The sequence below is a fragment of the Labeo rohita genome, chromosome 19 (assembly GCF_022985175.1).
Source record: "Labeo rohita strain BAU-BD-2019 chromosome 19, IGBB_LRoh.1.0, whole genome shotgun sequence".
Lineage (NCBI taxonomy): Eukaryota > Metazoa > Chordata > Actinopteri > Cypriniformes > Cyprinidae > Labeo > Labeo rohita.
In genome coordinates this window covers 22,649,548-22,670,427 of record NC_066887.1, presented here as the reverse complement: position 1 = coordinate 22,670,427, position 20,880 = coordinate 22,649,548, and the positions used below count along the sequence as shown (strand labels likewise).

Sequence of the window (20,880 nt, the reverse complement as noted above, 5' to 3'; positions counted from 1 at the left end):
TAGATAGATAGATAATGTTTCTGTATACACTAATTGTATTAATACAATTTATAGATTATATATCCAAAATAAAAAATATATTAATTGATAGATAGATAAATGTTTTGTATGTATACATATACACTAGCAAATATAGATCAACATATCCAAAACAAAGTATAGATAGATAGATACTTTGTGTGTGTATAAGTATACACTGACTGTATTAATATAATTTATAGATTATATATCCAAAATAAATGTATTGATTGACAGATAGATAGACAGACAGATAGATAGATAGATAGATAGATAGATAGAGGTTTTGTCTAAATATACACTTGCAAATTGTATTATTATAATTTACAGATTATAAATTGATATATCCACAATAAAAAAGGTATAGATAGATAGATAGATTGATAGATAGATAGATAATGTTCTGTGTATGTATAAGTATACACTAACTGTATTAATATAATTTATAGATTATATATCCAAAACAAAAAATATATTGATAGATAGATAAATGTTTTGTATGTATACATATACACTAGCAAATATAAATCAACATATCCAAAACAAAGTATAGATAGACAGATAGATAATGTTTTGTGTGTATAAGTATACACTACCTGTATTAATATAATTTATAGACTATATATCCAAAATAAAAAATGTATTGATAGATAGATGGATAGATAGATAGCTTTAAATTGATCAAAAGTGGATGAAGACATTTATAATGTTACAAAAGATTTCTATTACAGATAAATGCTGTTCTTCTGATCTTTCTATTCATCAAAGAAACCTGAAAAAAATTCTACTCAGCTGTTTTCAACATCATAATAATAATAATAAATGCTTTTTAAACAGCAAATCAGAATATTAGAATGATTTCTGAAGGTTCATGTGACTGGAGTAATGGTGCTAAAAATTCAGCCTTGAAATCACAGGAATAAATTACATTTTAAAATATATTCAAATACAAAAGAGTTATTTTAAATGGTAAAAATATTTCAGAATTTTACTGTTTTTACTGCACTTTGGATCAAATAAATGCAGGATTGGTGAGCAGAAGAAACTTTTAAAATCATTAAAACATTAAAATCGTACTGTTCAAAAACTTTTGACTGGTAGTGAACCTTGAAGAAAACATTTTTTCTATTTTCATTTGATCACATTAACTGCCCAAATGAATGTTTCCAGCTCTTGCATACACTGACACAACTGAAGCCTGGTACATGTTTTATTGTATGGAATGAGTTGTGTTGTCCGGTACAGTTCCTCTTAAGCTTAATGCTGCGTTCAGTTTTGCTGGGATTCAGCTCCATGTACTAACAGCAACTGAGGTATATCCCCACCCTTAAACAAATCAGCCTGTTATAGAGCCATCAATCAACTATTCAATGAGATTATTCTTTGGATTAGCTCATTTCCTCCACATTTCAATAGCTAATGCATTGCAAGTCTTCACAATTAACAAGGTGCTACGTGTAAACCTTCGCTCTGGGTTCCTTTTAAGTGCACTACACACCGTTAGCTAGCTGTGGAGAGAATGCTGTACATGGTGTCTTTTGCAGATACATTATGAAACACTCATCCGTATATCAAAAAACAGTCTTCTGTTAGAAAACGCATCCTATCACGCTCTCATATCTTATATTCCATATTGCACATTAAGTTATAAAATATATTTGTGATCCATGAATATAAGACAAAACAATCAAGCTGAAGCTCATGTGCACAACAGAAGAAAAAAAATGTCTAAAAGCTGCTTTAGTCTAAAAAATATAGATATATTTATCTCTGTATTTCAGTCTTTGCTGCAGGGATGCAGAAGATGTCCATGGCCACAGTTTGCTATTTTAAAGAGTGCGGCTTATGTGATCTGTTAGGTGATTGTGGCAGGAAGTGCAGAGGGTTACTGCGCTTGTCCGGCCGGTGGGCAGACATATTTTGTTTGGTGGACCTGGAAACGGTGACTCTGGCTGCAAGGAGAGGGCCAGCTCCAGCAGCAGGATGGGAGATGTTCTGTATGGAGGCGTTCACAGCAGCCTCCACCTTCCCTTCCAACTTCACCAAACGGCTGAGAATATCATCTAACAGCACAGCAATTGTCCTCTTCAAGTCAGCTTCAACAGGACAAGAGATAAGGCCAGGATTAGTATGTTATTTCTAAACCTCTTTCTACCACACCCATCCTGAATGCTAAGCATGCTATTCATTCACACAAGCGTCACAAAAAAAACTGTGTGAATGAATGATGTGTTTATATTTTATAAATGAAAACATTTTACAATAATAGATTAATATTAGTTAACGATAAATATGAGTTAACATAAAATAAAAAAAATATTTCTACAGCCCTCATTTTTAATGTTAATTTCAACATTTGAAAATACATTTTTAAAATCTGGAGTTCATTGTATTTGTTCACAGCACATTAACTAACGTGAACTAACAATGAGAAACATATAATGTATATAAACTACAGTCAAAAGTTTTAGAACAGTAAGATTTTTACTGTTTTTAAAGAATTCTCTTCTGCTCAACAAGGTTACACTTATAAGCAAAAGCAATAATATTGTGAAATATTTTTACTATTTAAAATAACTGCTTTCTATTTGAATATATTTTAAAGTGTAATTTATTCCCGTGACCAAAGCAAAACTTTCAGCATCATTACTCCAGTTTCAGCGTCACATGATCCTTCAGAAATCATTCTAATATGCTGATTTGCTGTTTAAGAAACATTTATTATTATTATTATTATTATCATCATCATTAATATTTAAAACAGTTGAGTACATTTTTTCAGGATTCTTTGATAAATAAAAAGATACAACTGTCAGCATTTATCTGAAATAAAAAGTTTTTGTAACATTATACACTTTACCATTCAAAAGCTTTGAGTCAGTATAATTTTTGGGGGGAAAGAAATTATAGAAATTATTAATTTTATTTAGCAAGGATGCTTTAAATTAATCAAAAGTGATGATAAAGACCTTTATAATGTTACAAAAGATTTATATTTCAGATAAATGCTGTTCTTCTGAACGTTCTATTCACCAAAGAAACCTGAAAAGAATTCTTCTTAGCTGTTTTCAACATAATATTAATAATAAATGTTTTTTAAGCATCAAATCAGAATATTAGAATGATTTCTGAAGGATTATGCGGCTGGAGTAATGATGAAAATCAGCTTTGAAATTGCAGGAATAAATTACATTTTAAAATATATTCAAATAGAAAACCGTTATTTTAAATAGTAAAAATATTTCAAAATTTTACTGTTCTTGCTGTACTTTCGATCAAATAAATACAGGCTTGGTGTGCAGAAGAGACTTCTTTTAAAAAAAAAAAACATTAAAAATCTTCCTGTTCAAAAACTTTTGACTGATAATGTGTGTGTATACATGTATATATATATGTTAGTGTTAGTTACTAAAAATAACATTTTTAATTTAATTAGCAATTTTTTCCCAAAATGTATTCATCTTTGTTAATGTTAGTTAATAAAAATCCAATTGTTCATTACTTTAAGATAAATAAATGTTGTAAATGTTTTAATTGTTAGTTCATGATAGTTAATACATTAACTAATGTTAACAAATGGTACCTTATTGTAAAGGGAAAACATAAAAGAAAATTAACACTCTAATGAATTTTAATTAGGGCTGGCAAACGAGTAATCGCATACAAAATAAAAGTTTGCCTAATATATGTGTGTGTACTGTGTGTAATTATTATGTATACATAAATACAAGCCCATTCAAGTATATATTTAAGAAATATTTACAAGTATATGTATTTATTATAATTTGTATAGAATTTATATTATATATAAATACAAATATTTTGTACATAAATAACATGTTTCTCCTAAATATATACATTAATTTCTGTGTATTTATATATACATAATAATTACACACAGTACACACATATTAGTCAAACGCAAACTTTTATTTTGTATGCGATTAATCAAGAAAAATCACAAAATAATTCTATGACTATTGTGAAAGTCATACATTTGTTGTGCTTTTTAGGATTATAATACAGCATACAGGTTAGGAATGACATGAGGGTGATTAAATAATGAATATAATAAAAATTCTCACCATATCCTGCCATGGATGTGCCATGTGGCCCTGAAGGGTTCTGGTTCTCCTCGCTCAGGACTTTGACATAGCGATGGCTAAGCTCGAGAATCTGTTGGCGGAGCTCTGCGCTGCTTTCGCGCCGTGGTTGTGTGACGGTGTAGTGAAGCAGCAGCAGACACCAGGCCAGGCCGAAGACCACCAGAAACACACTCAGTCTGTGAGACATGCTCCGACGCAGCAGACAGCCCAGCATGGCAATGCTGCAGGTCTGATGGGACCCGGGTTAAGGGGACAGGGTGGGGACAGGTTTATAAGAGGGTGTCAGGTTCAGGGCCGGGAATAATTTAAGGCGTGAAAAAGCAGAGTGGAGGTTAAAATTAGGAATGGGGAGAAGATCCGGTAATAAGGTTACTGATCTCATGCATTTGTTTAGCTGTTTTGACTAGGAAATTAAGCATGGAGATTGGAAGCAATTGTCTATTGCTGAATGGGCGTCAGGTGCCTGTCAAACACAACACAAACACACAAAAAAAAAAAAAAGCAGAAAATTTGATTAATCATATTAAATTGCTGTAGTCGCAGTTAATACACAAAGCCTTATATTTCAGTTTATATGAATAAATTACGTTTCCATCCACAAGTGAATAGAAGCCCTGTCATCACTCTCTTTCTCTATGGTCACAGTGCTTTTCTCCAACCATTCACAAATCACTCAATGAGACGGTGCTTTAGATAAATTAATAATGCAGGAGGGAGAAATATGACCACTTTTAATCATCACATCACAAAAACAGGTGAAGTTAAAATGTAGAATTTTTGCATATTTATAATATTAATCAAGCTTGTGAATGATCAAAGTATGGGGGATTCACAATGTGTGCTCCACCCTGTCAAACTATTGTTTTCAGCTGCAAAGCTGTCAAAGTATAGTCACATGAAATTTAATATGGGAAATACAGCATAAAACTGGGTTAAAAATCTGAGGTCAGGCATATCATGTCTTTGCTGAAAAGATCGTGATTAGTAGTTAAACAATGTTAGAGAGTTATTCATTTACTTGGTTTAACTATTAGTATAAAGCTAGTTATCAATAACAAAAACAAATCCACTGATATTTGGTATGCAGTATAAGCAAATGCACATAGCTTTTAGCATTCTGGCTGAATTCATATCATGTTTGTACACATGCTGGTTTTATCTTTTTCACTCGGTTCTCAAGGTTGCACACTGATATTAAGCAATTCAACGAAATCGACTGTACTATTGCAAACACACTATTATCGCTTTAAGACAAGGCCGGGTGTGAAAGGTATTGAACAGCTGGAACAGCCTGATGAGACTGCTACGGTAATATAGCTAATATAGAAATTACCTTAAATACTTTGGTCAAGGTGACACATTCGTGGACTCCAAATTGTTGGCATCTTCTTAGCACGTTTGCACGGCAGCCCTAGCAAGCCTATCTTAAAAAATCTGTCATAATAAAACAATATTCAAACTACAGCATAACTTCAAAGCAGGCGCCTCTGTATAAAGTGAAAAGGTAATTATTTTACAGGTAACGCCTTAAAATAAATGCCAAATCATCGCTCGGAGCTGTTGGGGGCAGCGAATCTAGGAACTAAATCTGAAAAATTTCAGTTGTATTTCCCTGCGGTGACAACACGAGCTATTGCGTACGACGTCATCAGCACCAGCGAAGTCCGGTTGTGAATGAATCGTTCTTTTGAGTCGAATCTTTTCAGTGGATCAGTTCACAAAATCGTTCTAAACGATTCTTTCACATTGGACTGCCCCTGCGTGCATACTATCCCAATGTGCATATTGTCCACCCTAACCCTAATTAGTATTGAAATTTACTAGTATCACATAGAATTTAGGGTGGATAGTATGCGCATTGGGACGCAGGTTGAGCGGTTTTTTTACGAATCAGTTTGAGCAGTTCTCGAGTTTATAATGTCCAGATGGACCGAAAAGTAAGTGCAGAAATGCAAAATACGAATAAAATGTTCTATAAGTATGTTTATGTTTATGTACGAGCTGATTGTATGACTTGACTTGAAAAAAAAAAATCAGCTATAAAAATAGTATTATTAATTGCTGATGCAATTTATGTTTTATGGGCATAACATTACAATAAACACCTTTGTTAATAAACTATTAAACGCAATAGACAGTTGCATGTGCCTACGTATTCGTTGTATTTTTGCCAATATATATATAAATTATGATGACGCAGCTACGTAATAACGTAAAAGAATCACTGAATCATTTTTGAAAAGAACTGTTTGGAACTGTTCACTGATGTGAGTCTGACGCACGTCATTCACGTAATAGGCAGCATGGGAAATGTAGTTCACGTGTACAAACGTATTAGGAATGTATTATTATTGTTGTGAGTGTATATTAAATGTTACTGGTTAGATTTTTACATTCAGATATTTTTTACTAGTGTTCCTTTACCTAGTTTAGACTATTTAGGGAAAACTGATCACTGTTGTTTCGTCGTTGCCTAGAAACAGACGCCAACAACAACCTTCATTACAAACAAGCTGCAGTGTCAGTGTGAAGTAATTTATACCGACAACCGACAAAAAAGATTCACAATCGCAGTGAAATGGAAAAGATACACATCAACAAACAAGCAACCAATGCAGTGGAGGCCTATTTAGAATACAGAAGGTGGGTTTCCTTACAAAAATCAGCTATGGTTTTTTATTAAAGTAAAAGTGTGGTAACGTTAACCATGTTTTTGGCGCTTGTATAACCACAGTTTTACTACAAAACCCATGGCTAAACGATGGTAAGTGTAGCAAAACCATGGTTAATTTGTGGTTACCATGGTTTAACGGTTCACCTTTTTCTTCACGTAAGTATGGGCGCAGCCATTTGTAAATTTTATGAGTCTGGCTTCGCAACCAGCTATTTTTTCAGTTATTTTTCTGCTTGATATTGCACATTGTCTTACCATATTATTGTAATGCATTATCTTAATTATGAACACACTGGTTGGTAGTGCGAACAGTACTGCACGTTGTTATTCTTCTCCTTATTTTCCTATAGTGGATAATGAACCGGAAGTCTCACCCATATGCTTTTTTTCCGTGGTGATGGAACCATCTTTTTTGGTTTTATTTGTAGTAAAAACATGGTTAAACATTGGTAAGGATTTGTTTGAGGAAATCGGTGTAACTAAAGTCTATTCACGTGGTCAGTGCAAAATTTTCAGTGCAAACACAGTAAGTCGATTTTTGGGTTTGAAAAAGTTGAATTCTAAACTATTCTAATTACTGAATATCCTGTTTTGCAAGGATTGTTGGGGAAGATGATGGAGGGAGGCTGTTTTCAGAGGAAGAGTACAAGAAATACAAAGAGACAGTCGTGCCAAGAAGAATGCAGAACCGCCTTTATGTCAGTTTTGGCGTCCCGGGACAAATAGACTGCAAACTCATTGGACCAGAGACACCTTGCTTTTGTGCACACAGGTATGGATCACCAGTCATGTACACACACATACACAAACAGATTATTCAATAATTCTGCTTCATTCTTAGGTATAAACAACATTGCACAGACTTTGAGGAGTTGCCGAAGGAAAGGCCTATACTCTTGCCCTGTAGGGTCAAAGGTTGTCAGTGTGTATCCTATGAGTATGTTCATATCAGCGGCTCTAAACCAGTACGCTGTCAATGCAAACACACAACCACTGAGCATAGTGAAGCTATAGGGCACCAGTGCAAGAAATGTGAGTTTCCCTCCATTGCATTCTCTATTATTGATTAAAAGCTAACATAATTTATCATGTTACATGTAAGCATTTAGTAAAACATAAAACTAATCTTACCTGTTTACCTTCAGGCACTCACTGCACTGGCTATCGAAGTCCATTCACCTGTGGATGTGGTCAGCCTGGATATGCCCATGTGACGCTAGTTGAAACCAAGGAGGAGCGCATGGCACGGGGTCGTCCGGTGGGCAGAGCTGTTCCTTATGCGGCTATGGGAGGCTTAACTGGGTTCAGCTCACTGGTGGACGGCTACCTGAGACTGGATCCAAGTGGCATAGGCAATACATGTGAACAGCACACACAGTAGGCTATGTGTCACCTCATAGTAATACCACAACAAACATTAGGTTAGCACACACTCTTAGAGTCAACATTACTCTTATGTAATTATATTACATTTTATGCTTTCTGTTTAGCCTGAGAGCTAATTTTAAAAATTTGTGTATTGCAATATTTTGCAAATACAATATATATTGTATTTGCAAATTAGCAATTGCTGTGTATTGCTAAGCTGTGGTAAATAATCGTAGCCAACATTTTTACAGTGTATATTTATTAATCATAATATTAATATAAATGCATATATATATATATATATATAGACACAGTATATATCACACAGTAATATTAACATTAATATAAATTAACTTAATACTAATAAAACTATTCATAACTCATGTTGATATTGTGATTAATAAATGTAAATAATCAAACTTATTTAAAACACGTAAATATACATAAATTATTTTTTAAATTGTCTGTTTTTTTTTTGTTTTAGTTTTTATTTAGTTTTAACAATTTAGTTGAGTTAATTATCAGTGCTCCATAATTTAATTTTTAATAAATACATTTAATACACAACTGTAATAATTTAATACATTTAATAATTTTATTTAGTTTTTTCATTTAGTTTTAAGAATTTTGTTAACTGTCAGTGCTCCATAATTTCATTTTTGATAAATAAATTTCATATGCAACTGTAATAATTTAATACATTTAATGATTTTATTTAGTTTTTCATTTAGTATTAAGAATTTAGTTGTGTTAATTTATCAGTGTTCCATAATTTAATTTTAATAAATACATTTAATACACAACTGTAATAACTTAATACAGTTAATAATCTTCTTTAGCTTTTCATTTGGTATTAAGAATTTAGATAATTATCAATGCTTTATAATTAAATTTTTCAATAAACACATTCAATACACCATTGTAATAATTGAATACATTTAATAATTTTATTTAGTTTCTTATTTAGCATTAAAAATTAGTTGAGTTAATTATCAATGCTCCATAATTATTTTTTTAATAAATACATTTAATACATTTAAAAATTGTATTTAGTTTTTCATTTAGTTTTAAGAATTTAGTTGGGTTAACTGTTAATGCTCCATAATTTTATTTTTAATAAATACATTTAATACACAACTGTAATAATTTAATACATTTAAGAATTTTATTTAGTTTCTCATTTAATTACAAATTTAGTTGAGTTAATTATCAATGCTCCATAATTTAATTTGTAATAAATACATTAAATTCACAACTGTTTTATTTAATACATTTAATAATTTTATTTAGTTTCTCATTTCATATTAAAAATATAGCTAATTATCAGTGCTCCATAACTTAATTTTTAATAAATACATTTAATACACAACTGTAATAATTTAATACATTTAATAATTTTATTTAGTTTCTCATTTGGTATTACAAATTTAGTTGAGTTAATTATCAATGCTCCATAATTTAATTTGTAATAAATACATTAAATACACAACGGTATTATTTAATACATTTAATAATTTTATTTAGTTTCTCATTTAGTATAAAATATTTAGTTAAGTTAATTATCAATGTTTCATAATTTAATTTTTAATAAATACATGTAATAAACAACTGTAATAATTTAAAACATTTAATTAATTTCATTTAGCATTAAGACTTTAGTTGAGTTAACTGTCAGTGCTCCATGACCCACAAAAAACTTCAACAAATATTTAGACAAAAAAAAAATATTTATTAAAAACACTCATGCGATTCAAGTGTCTAAAAGAATAAAAGTTTTGAGTGAACATGTATATGAATATAAGAGAAATATATTATTATACCTATATATTAGGTCTGTAACTGTTTGTAGCAGATCATTTTTAATTTCCTTTTCTGAATTTTGCTAACAGTGTAAAAGAAATTGATTTCAATTGATTTAAATTGGTAAAATTACTGATATAGTTCTTACTTTTGACCAGCAGAGGTCATTAGTGATACACATGCCCTTGCTTCCATTCACCAGCATTAACTTGACTGTGTGAGAGAGATGTCTCTTTGTTTTCAATGAATTGGCTTTAAATTGCTCCTCTCTACTTGCTAATGTTCAGAACAATAATAGCAATTAAAGGGCGTAATTAAAAGAGTGTTTGTGCTCTATCTATGAGACACAGAGGGCTGCGTGCTCTGTGAACTCCGCAGGCTCTGTGGCTCGCATTCAATCGCTTTCTGTTCAAGAAGCAGAAAGAAAGAAGAAACAATTTCACCCCTAATCATTGGTACAGTTCCACTAGAATGGTTTGCTGCATGTGCTGGGCATGACTAGCTCTGTCTTCCACTGTGTGTGTGTGTGTGTTTTGAATCTCAGAATATGTTTGAATGTGCTGCTCTGTTTTTGTATTTGTGAATGTTTCATGACTCATCCTAAGCTCCTCAAGATTCCATTAGATTGGATTCGTTACGACTTCCTCTTTATATGTTCATACACTCTTCATCTGTTCTGATATACATCTCCACTCAATTGCTCTCGAGAACATCTGTCTGTCTCATGAAATGCGCAAAAGCGAGTGTGTGTGACCTGCGAGACTTGCCTTTGGTGACGTCGGTGATGAAAAAGAGACCAAACACAGACTCTACTCATTACCACACTTGAAATAAAACTCGCGGCTCATTGGTGGATTTTTCATCGCCGCAAATACCTCGCTGATTTATTTAGAAGTCTTTTTTGTACTGCCGCTCTTTGCCTGGTCCTCTATTTATATTAAGCCTCATTTAGATGGTATTATATTATGCACCCTGCGCCTCTCTACCTTTTCAATGATATCTTTAATTCGTTCCCTCTCTTTTGTCCCCCTCCTCCAAATCCCTCAGCTTCAAATCTTTAGTTACACAGAAATCAGTTAAAGACACTGAGAGCAGGAGAAAACATAGTATAAAGTGGGTCTAAGCTTACTGGTTGGCTGCTGTTCACTGCAATGTTGTACATACACTAAAAAATTAAAAGAAAAAAACGTCGTAATTTACTCACCCTCATTTCATTTCAAACTATATGATTTTCTTTCATCTATCAAATGGCAGAAGAAGCAATCAGCTCTGTTTCATACAATGATGAAAGTGAATGGTGACCAAAAAAATGGGTTCAGAAGGTTTTTTTAAATGGTTTTATAATGAATTGTGACCCTGGACCACAAAACCAGTCGTAAGTCACTGGGGTTTATTTGTAGCAATAGCCAAAAATACATTGTATGGGTCAAAATTGATTTTTGTTTTATGCCAAAAATCATTAGGATATTAAGTAAAGATCATGTTCCATGAAGATACTTTGTAAATTTCCTACTTAAATACATCAAAACTTAATTTTTGATTAGTAATATGCAATGTTAAGTACTTTATTTGGACAACTTTGAAGGTGATTTTTTTTTTTTTGTACCCTCAGATTCCAGATTTTCAAATAGTTGTATCTCGGCCAATATTGTTCTATCATAGCAAACCATACATCAATGGAAAGCTTATTCATTCAGCTTTCAGATGTTGTATAAATCTCAAAAATGTACCCTTATGACCTTATGACTGGTTTTGTGGTCCAGGGTCACAATTGTGTTCTTTCAGGAGCTTGATAGTCTGTGGCCACTGTGCGGAAAAGAGTGGTGTGAACATTTTTCAAAATATCCCTAATGTGTTCTATGGAAAAAAGAAAGTCATACTTGATCGAAATGACATAACCCCAAACATTAGGACAGACATTAATAATTGGCCTGTTTATGTGTTTCTTTAATGATGTTGTTAATACTTTGTTTTAAGGACCAGTTCTCACTATTAACAAGTTGCTTATTAGCACACATATGTGACCCTGGACCACAAAACCAGTCATAAGGGTCCATTTTTCGAAATTGAGCTTTATACATCATCTGAAAGCTGAATGAATATGCTTTCCACTGATGTATTTTGTGTTAGTATAGGACAATATTTGACCGAGATACAACTATTTGAAAATATGGAACCTGAGGGTGCAAAAAAATTAAAATATTGAGAAAATCGCCTTTAAAGTTGTCCAAATGAAGCTCTTACTAATGCATATTACTAATCAAAAATTAAGTTTTGATATATTTACAGGAATTTTACTAAATATCTTCATGAAACATGATATTTACTTAATTTCCTAATGATTTTTGGCATAAAAGAAAAATCAATAATTTTGACCCATACAATGTATTTTTGGCTATTGCTACAAATAAACCCCAGACTTAAGACTGGTTTTGTGGTCCAGGGTCACATATTACTATCATATTGGCTGTTTATTAGTACTTATAAAACACTTATTAATACCTTATTGTGCATAATTTAGATCCCTTAATCCCAACTCATACCTAAATGTAACACTACTTTAACTATTAAAGGAATAGTTCACCCCAAAATTAAAATTCTGTCATTAAATACTCACCCTTATATCATTCCAAACCTGTCAGACCTTTGTTTATCTACGGAACACAAATGAAGATATTTATGACTAAATCCGAGAGCTTTCTGACTCTGTCAGTCTTCGACGTGCATTCACGTATAACAAAAGAGAAGAAATTGTTGAATAAAGTCGTTGTTTTCTTTGTGCACAAAATATTCTCATAGCTTCATAACATTACAGCTGGTTCAGCTGATGTCACATGGACAATTTTAACACTAAAAGGGGCGACATATCCTTGGAAATACAAAGATATGAGAAGCTGTGGGGAGAAGCAGTGAAAGTGTAGGTCTTATTTCTTGGTTTCATCTTGAAAGGGTGTTTGTTGTGAATATTTAGATGAGGTGACTTTGTTTCTGCATTCTCCGTTTAGCTCACAGGAAGCTTTTAAATCTGCATGACCGTCATGGGAAATCTACTTACTCTCAGATAAAAGTGGATCTGGTTCACATATTTACACATGTTGGAGGGGACTTACCTGTTTAAAAAGCTGTTGTTTGGCATTAGCTTATTAGCTTACATTGAAATTTTATTAATTAAAAGCTTACATTTTTTGTAATCTGTCTGTAAATGTTTGTATCTCAGGGAATATGTTGCCCTTTTAGGAGTATAAATCAAGATATATAAATACATATTCAGTGATTTTGTGGCTTGTGTTTTAGAAAATCAAATTAAAACACACATCGTTGGAAAGGTCTGACAGTCAAAGTTTGATATTTGGGGAGTGTTTTGTAATAGAAGTGAATTTACATTGACAGAAATGGATTGATTTGTGACAGAAATCTGCATCAAAAAAATTCAGTAGAGTTTGGGTGTAACCCAGTGCTTATTTTTGGTATACTGCCCAAATAATGTCTCAAAAGAACCACAATTTTTGTGATATCAACTGAAAATGTGGAACATAACTTGGTTAGGCATATGGCTTTGATTTTATAGCAATTTTAGAGTGCAACATATTTTATAAAATGTTTATTTTATATTAAAAAATAGTATACTACATTATCTTTACTGTAAATTTAAGGGGAGACACTGCAGGCAAGAACACAGTTTTTTCATGCACCTGTCAAGTTTGAGATTTTGGCCTTTTTGGTTTTTCATAAAGTGTTTTTTTCAAACTAGTGGAAAGAAAACATCCAAAAGACCCGGTTAAGTGTTTCTTTTATAGCACTTTATCTATCTGTGTCAATAGATTTCAATGAAAATACATATTTTTAAAGGCGGTTTTCTCAAAATGAGTTTTTTCTCTTACACTGAGCCATAAGTCTCCACTTCAGTAGCACTGAACACACACGAAACTTTACATTTTTATTCCTGTTTTTTTACAGAGGGATTTATTTATACATATATAATTTGCTTGATTATATACAACATTTTATTACCCAAAAAATTGTAAAAATATATGTTTTCATATATATATGTATTTTCTGAATAAAAAAAGAGATACCCACAGTTCCCTCTGTAAAAATTTTTGACTGTAATATATCAAAATAAATAAATAAATAAACAAGAGTTTTGAAACTGACTTGATCCAGTGTTTAGATTTTTGTACTAGAAATGTATGCAAATTAGCACATATTTCATTAAATAATGCCTCATTTGCATATTTAACTACCTAACATTTTTGAAAACTTGTAATACAAAAAATGTTTGCAATCATCAATGTAATCTATCAACTGGGTAAGTAAGGCGATAACTATTAGTTAATTGTTTTTTTTTACCGTATTTACCTTCAGTGTCTCGCCTTAAACTTCCTTATCTTTTTATCCTTTTTTTTTTTAAATGCTTTTACTTCAGCAATAATCTGCTATGTGTCTTCTTTAAAAAGAGACCAACGTTAGGTCTGTATTCTGAAGCATTCAGGAATTACAACCATGTTGTAACAAGCATTGGTAAACAAGTGTTCTGTTTTCAGTGAATTTATTTGCTTGTTAAGTGATGACGTAATGTGATCAACGAATGCTGTTTCCAGTTTCAAGCCTCAACTTATTTCACTTGAGAATACTATCTCAACAGCCGTTTATTCATATTAAACATTTAAGCTAAGCATTTTGAAACCTACTGTGTACACTACAATCTCCGTGTTCACAGCGTCCCAAACACATAATTTTTATATTTATTTATTTATTTATTTATATGTATGTTTTGACTGTCTGGCTATCTGGAATTTCGGTATGGAGTTAAAGGGGATGATTGTAATTTTTTTTGGTAGTATTATTTCACATTGTGAGTGTATATTAGCACCGTTTGTTGTTTTCTCGTAGCATCTGATAGAGCGTTTGGACACGGAACGTCAGACTTAACAAGCGAATACCCCCACGTATCAGCGTATCTTGGGGGATACATATGTTAAAATAGAAAATAGCAGTCAAGTTTTAAAAAAAATCATGAAATTGTATTATTTGAGTCCCAAAATGATGGAAAGTAGCAATTAATTTTCTGATGTCTCTTTATGGTTTTGCCCTTTTTAGGGTTAATGACCTATCTGGGCCTTGAACGTGTCACGTGCGTTGCTGTCTATGCAGAAAGCTCTCAGATTTCATCAAAAATATCTTAATTTGTGTTCAGTAGATGAACGAAGGTCTTATGGGTTTGGAACGGCATGAGGGTGAGTAATTAATGACAAAATTTTCATTTTTGGGTGAACTATCCCTTTAGTAAGCAGCAAATTAGGAGTTTATTGAGTTAGTTAAGTGACAAATGGTTTCCAAACTAAAGTGTGACCATGATATTAATATTAATTAGATTTTGATTTAGAACCCTTGAATATTCTTAAATTGTTCTTTGTTTTGAGATTTAATTTCCTTCAACTGTTCCATTACAGAACCCTGAAAGCAAGGTTCCAAGAGCCCTAATCTGGTTCATTTAGAACCATAATAGTTCACCAAAAAAAAAAAGAAAAAAATTGTGATTAATTACTCATCCTCTTATCGTTCCAAACCCTTAAGACCTTCGTTCATCTTTTGGAAGATATTTTTGATGAAATTCAAGAGCTTTCTGACCCTGCATAAACATAGAAATTGTCGAATAAAGTTGTTATTTTTCTTTTCTTTGCAAATGAAAAGTATTCGTGTAGCTTCATAAATTATGGTTGAACCATTGATGTTCCATGGACTATTTAATTGATTTTCCTTCTGCCTTTCTGGGCCTTGAACATGGTAGTCGTGTTGCTGTCTATGCAGGGAGCTCTAAGATTTCATAAAAAAAAATCTTAATTTGTGTTCCGAAGATAAATGAAGATCAGATCTTATGGGTTTGGAACAACATGAGGGTGAGTAATTTATGACAGAATTTTCATTTTTGGATGAACAACTTTAAGTTTAAATGAAAAAAAGTATTGTGAAGTCTTATTTTATATTTATAAAAGACAATGTATTATTAAGAAGTCCAGCTAATGTAACCCCTTGAGGGTTTCTTAAAACTTGCTTAAAAGTAATTTTATCATTTAAATTGCCACTTTGGCCACAAACCAGGGCCTGTGGCCACTTGGCTGTATGCATTTAAATAATGAATTGCATTTAAAGTGAACACATCTATTTTTCAATCAAATGAACAAGTGATTTGTTGGTGGGAAGATTGCTTAATTAAATACACCCATGTGCCTAAACACACTCGCAGACGCATTGATGCTGTGTTGGGATAATGTGGTAAGTCCACAATAATGAAACTCTTGCTTTGTCCTGCTTCCTTCCTTCTTTAATTTAAAAAAAAGAATGAAAGACAAAATTGAAAAGGCTCTTTGAACTCATTAAAAATGCATCACAAGAAAAATGAGAAGGAACAGTTTATTAACAAAATATAAATTTACCATCCGGCGGAGGTTTTGAATGACGACGTAGAAGAAAATCAGGACAGGATTACATATAAAAGAGCTGGTGTAAATGTTTAATTAATCTGATTAGATTCAGCAGATCTGCGGCACTAAAGTGATTCACATTGAAATCAGATTAATTCCCTTCCTCGCTGTGATATAGCGCATGAATTTTAATTCTGAGCTGAAACGAGCAAGTAATCACAGTAGTGATTAAGTCAACCATACGCTATAATGCCATTTTTCTTGAGTAACCCAGGTTCGTCAGAGCAGAGATCACGAAGTGCTGTGATTCAGATTACTGATGTGGCTTTATTTGTCTGTGACACACTTTGTCTCCTTTTTGACCCAAGCAGGTGTCCACGGGAAGTCTTAAACATGCAAACAATCTACAAACACACACCTGTGTCCAAAGAAAACACCGGAGTAAGCTAGTGGAAGGGATGATGTCTAACCTGAAAGGTGACATATCAGTTTAGTGTGAGTGTTTGATGATGGTGCATGTGTGTGTGTGTTGATATCAACCCAGATGCCCAACTTCACAGATGCTTTGGTGTCATTATGCCTTCAATAAGTCTTCACTGTATTAATTATGACCCTACTGACCTTAATCTAAAGACAAGATGCAATGAAATCTCTTCACAAATTCTCCGCCAGTGGAAACCATTATAAAAATGCAAGGAAAGAAGGAAAACTTCAAAATATACCTCCTTACAAGTCTAATCTCCTTGCCATGGAAACCTTTCTGAGGTCTTTAGAGCAACTGATGTACTGCTATCGGAGTCACCATGGTGCCGTGACTGACAGGCGTTTGGGAGGAACAGAAGAGAGTAGAAAACAAACCTGAAAAATATTCACCTCTGCGTTAGGTTATAGCTCAGATTCGTCACGTGAAGCAGCTGTCAATCAATGATTTATTTAAAGAAGTATGATGAATCATAGGTGGAGCATATGTCCGCGAGTTGGAAATTACCAGGGGCCTGGGACAAAATGCTGCCGCAGAGTCAGGTAAACTAAATTTAGAGCTGTGCATTATAACCAATCACATACAATTTCGTTGAGTTTAGGAATGCAATGACCAATCAGAAGCGCTCAGATGAGTCATTGCTGAAACGTTTTGATCATGTTGATCAGTGCAGGCGCTGTCCGACTGAATTTTGCACTCTTACAAATTCTCTCATCATAAACAACAAAGTGCAGATGTATGTATGATGTAAGTAAGAGGTTCATTCATCAAACTGTCTATCCACCTTATTTTTCCCGTAAGAGTGGGCGCGGCCATTTGTGTGTCTGCACTCTAAAAATGATGCGTTATTTTTTTTCACCCAAATGCTGGGTTCAGCCTCCTGGGTCATTTTATTGGGCTGTTTTTAATATTTTTAGCTAGGTGCTGGGTAGTTTTTCTGCACTCTAAAAAATGCTGGGTTATTTTTTAACCCATATGCTGGGTTCAGCCTGCTGGGTCATTTTAATGATTGTTTTTATTATTTTTACCCAGGTGCTGGGTAGTTTCTTCTGCACTGTAAAAAATGCTGGGTTCAGCCTGATAGGTAATTTTAATGATTTTTTAAATTATTTTTTACCCAGGTGCTGAGTATTTTTTCCGCACTCTAAAAAATGCTGGGTTCAGCCTGCTGGGTCATTTTAATGATTTTTGTATTTTTTTTTTGTTATTATTTTTACCCAGGTGCTGGGTAAGTTTTCTGCACTCTAAAAAATGCTGGGCTATTTTTTTTAACCCAAATGCTGGGTTCAGCTTGCTGGGTCATTTTAATGATTGTTTTAAATATTTTTTTACCCAGGTGCTGGGTAGTTTTTCCTGCACTCTAAAACATGCTGGGTTATTTTTTAACCCAAAAGCTGGGTTCAGCTTGTTGGGTCATTTTATTGGGTTATTTTTAATATTTTTAATGCTGGGTTATCTTTTCTACCTAACTGCTGGGTTGAGCCTGTCTCAGACAAAACAGCCCAGCTGCTAACTTGCAGTCAGAACGCGGGCTTTTTGTGTCCTCTACAGGAGAGAGCAGTTTACAGCACAGCTGATTTGGTGCACTTCTTAAGCAAAATAAAGGTTTGTATACATTTTATTTCATTTATCATATTACTGTGCTGTAAATTATATCATTTTGTGCAATGCAACATACAAGGACTAGAAGTCAGTCAGCTGCGTGAGCAGTGGTCATTTTGCATGATGGAAACACCTTTTACCTTGCATAACATAAATTGTTCAGTTTAATTTGATGTTAAAATATGTTATCAAATCTCAGTACTGTTTGTTTATAGGCAGATTATGGAGTCAGTTGCAGCATCTTTCAGCTACAAGTAAAATGTGAGGTGGCGGTCAGAGGTTCGTAGTTCCTCAGGAAACAGCAGCCCATCACTGGCTTAGATTTCGCTGGTACATCGGCACGAGAATCTGACTTATTTAGATGAAAAGTGATTACAGAGAATGGTTAAATACATTTATATTAAAATGCTTATTTTAAATGTTTCATTTATTTGAATTGAATTTATTTGGGTGGCTGTATTCACCCAAATAAAATTCAATTTGTCTTATATTTTTGTCCATGGATGTTCTTGCTTAATAATAAATGTTCATCTTTTGATTATTGCTGTTGCCTTTATAATTCTGTCCAAATAACCTTACTCTGGAGTTTGTTCGCTAGACCTATGTACTGCAAACTTGCTATACAAAGTCAGGAACTGTCCAACTATGAATCATAGGCACTTCTTGATTCTGTTCAGACTTTATTAACAGTCTGTTTATATTACACTGAATTGCACTGAAGCCTCGCAAAGTGTCGCCTCTTCTCCGTCTCCCATAAACCTGACAGATTGCCACACAATTGTCAGAGTCTATGTTGTGTGATGTTGAAAAGAACAACATCAATTACCTTGAATCAAAGCAGTGAGACCTAAAAGTGCGTCAAGACAATTGCTTTTTTTCAATTTCTTTGTTAAAAAGCTTGAAAATCGACGCTGGAACTGCTCTGTGGCCGTGACTCGAGGTGCTTCTGCTCCTCTCCAATCCTTTATTCTGCTCAGTGGTGCTTTGAAGGATTGAAAAAGGAGGAGGAGGAGTGAGGGAGCAGAGATGAAGACTGTGGGATTGGTGGCGTTATTTATTCACGCCGAGCCCATGAGTGTGAAGGGGGAGACAAAAGCGAGCGTGGAATCACGCAGCTGTGCAAAATCAATAAGGGTTCGCTTGACAGTAATAAAAGATGATCTCTGTCGTTTGTGCATCAAAACACTCCGATTTGCCCTCATACTGCATCCACACTCTCTCAAATGCCCTCAGACACATGACGGCACTTTGAAGACCAACCGGCAAGGATAGATTATGGTCGTGTGAAGCCCAGAGGCCTCCTCTGGCCACATAATTTGTATTAATAAGTTAGCATAACCCTTGAAGAATCTGTAATATTTTTGCCCTTTTATAAAAATTTTTTAGAAATACCTTGCATTGAAACGTTCAGAAAGCACTATTGGTGCTATATTGGCAATATTTCTCATTTCTTCACTAATTTCACATTTCAGCAGTAGTCATGGGCACTGTCTGTCTGTCTAATCTTAAAAGTAAATGCTCCAAAGGGGTGTTTTGGCAGTGGTGCCATAGAAGAACCGTTTTTGGTTCCCTAAAGAACCTTTCAGTGAACAGTTCTTAAAAGAACCATTTTGAAGAACATTTAAAAAATCTAAGGAACCATTTTCCACTACAAAGAACCTTTTCTGCATTTGAAAGGTATCATGGATGTTCTTCATGAAACATTGATGCCAATAAAGAACCTTTATGTTTAAGAGTGTACAGTACATTCATTTTACATTGGCAGTAGCTTGTTTTCGGTTGTCTGGCCACCACAGTTCTCTCATGGAGGCCCCATTTGCTCAGTGAGTAATCTGTATTTGCAACTACCACGTCTTATGAATGAACAGAGTCAAATAACAATTATGACGAGAGAACAGAAACAGACTGCTTTGTAAAAACAAAAGAATGTGAAGTTTCATGTTTTACAGACATTGTAAAACCGCTACAAGAAAGAGATAAGAAGAAAGAGAGGGAGAGGTGGAAAAAGTGAGAAAAGAGACAATTGGTGTTTGAGTGGAGCGAAATTAGTTTGACGTTCTTATCTCAGGACTCGTATTCAGCTTTTAGCTCTTTTCTTTAACATAAAGGCTTTTATGTAACATGTTTAAGTAGTCAGATACAATGAGCAGAAGAAGAAACAATAATTGTACATAGTGAGTCAGACATTCTTTGCAAGGGAATACATTCATTTATTTTTCAGGCAACCAGCCTTTCCTTTTTTTATACCACCTTATTTATACAAGGGTTAAAAAAATTTAAACTGAGTTAGAATCTAATTTTAAAATTGAGTAACTTACATTTCAATTACAACATTTCGAGCCACTTTGTCTTTCTCTGTGAAAATTCTTCAAAATAAAGCCACAACAGAACCATGACAACATGGTT

General features: G+C 33.4%; 2 protein-coding genes across 2 annotated transcripts; one reads left to right on the top strand and one right to left on the bottom strand.

Annotated features, from left to right (window-relative positions):
- Positions 1 to 1,092: 1,092 nt before the first annotated feature.
- ccdc126 (coiled-coil domain containing 126) lies at positions 1,093 to 5,778 on the bottom strand. The gene is made up of 3 exons (XM_051136818.1): positions 5,458 to 5,778; positions 4,104 to 4,587; positions 1,093 to 2,114 (listed from the first exon to the last, which is right to left on the bottom strand). Exons 2-3 carry the CDS (start codon positions 4,336 to 4,338, stop codon positions 1,843 to 1,845), a joined length of 507 nt encoding a protein of 168 aa, XP_050992775.1. The 5' UTR covers positions 4,339 to 4,587; positions 5,458 to 5,778; the 3' UTR covers positions 1,093 to 1,842.
- Positions 5,286 to 19,209, top strand: fam221a (family with sequence similarity 221 member A). The gene is made up of 6 exons (XM_051136817.1): positions 5,286 to 5,432; positions 6,602 to 6,767; positions 7,397 to 7,570; positions 7,640 to 7,830; positions 7,944 to 8,175; positions 16,760 to 19,209. Exons 2-6 carry the CDS (start codon positions 6,703 to 6,705, stop codon positions 16,839 to 16,841), a joined length of 744 nt encoding a protein of 247 aa, XP_050992774.1. The 5' UTR covers positions 5,286 to 5,432; positions 6,602 to 6,702; the 3' UTR covers positions 16,842 to 19,209.
- Positions 19,210 to 20,880: the final 1,671 nt, after the last annotated feature.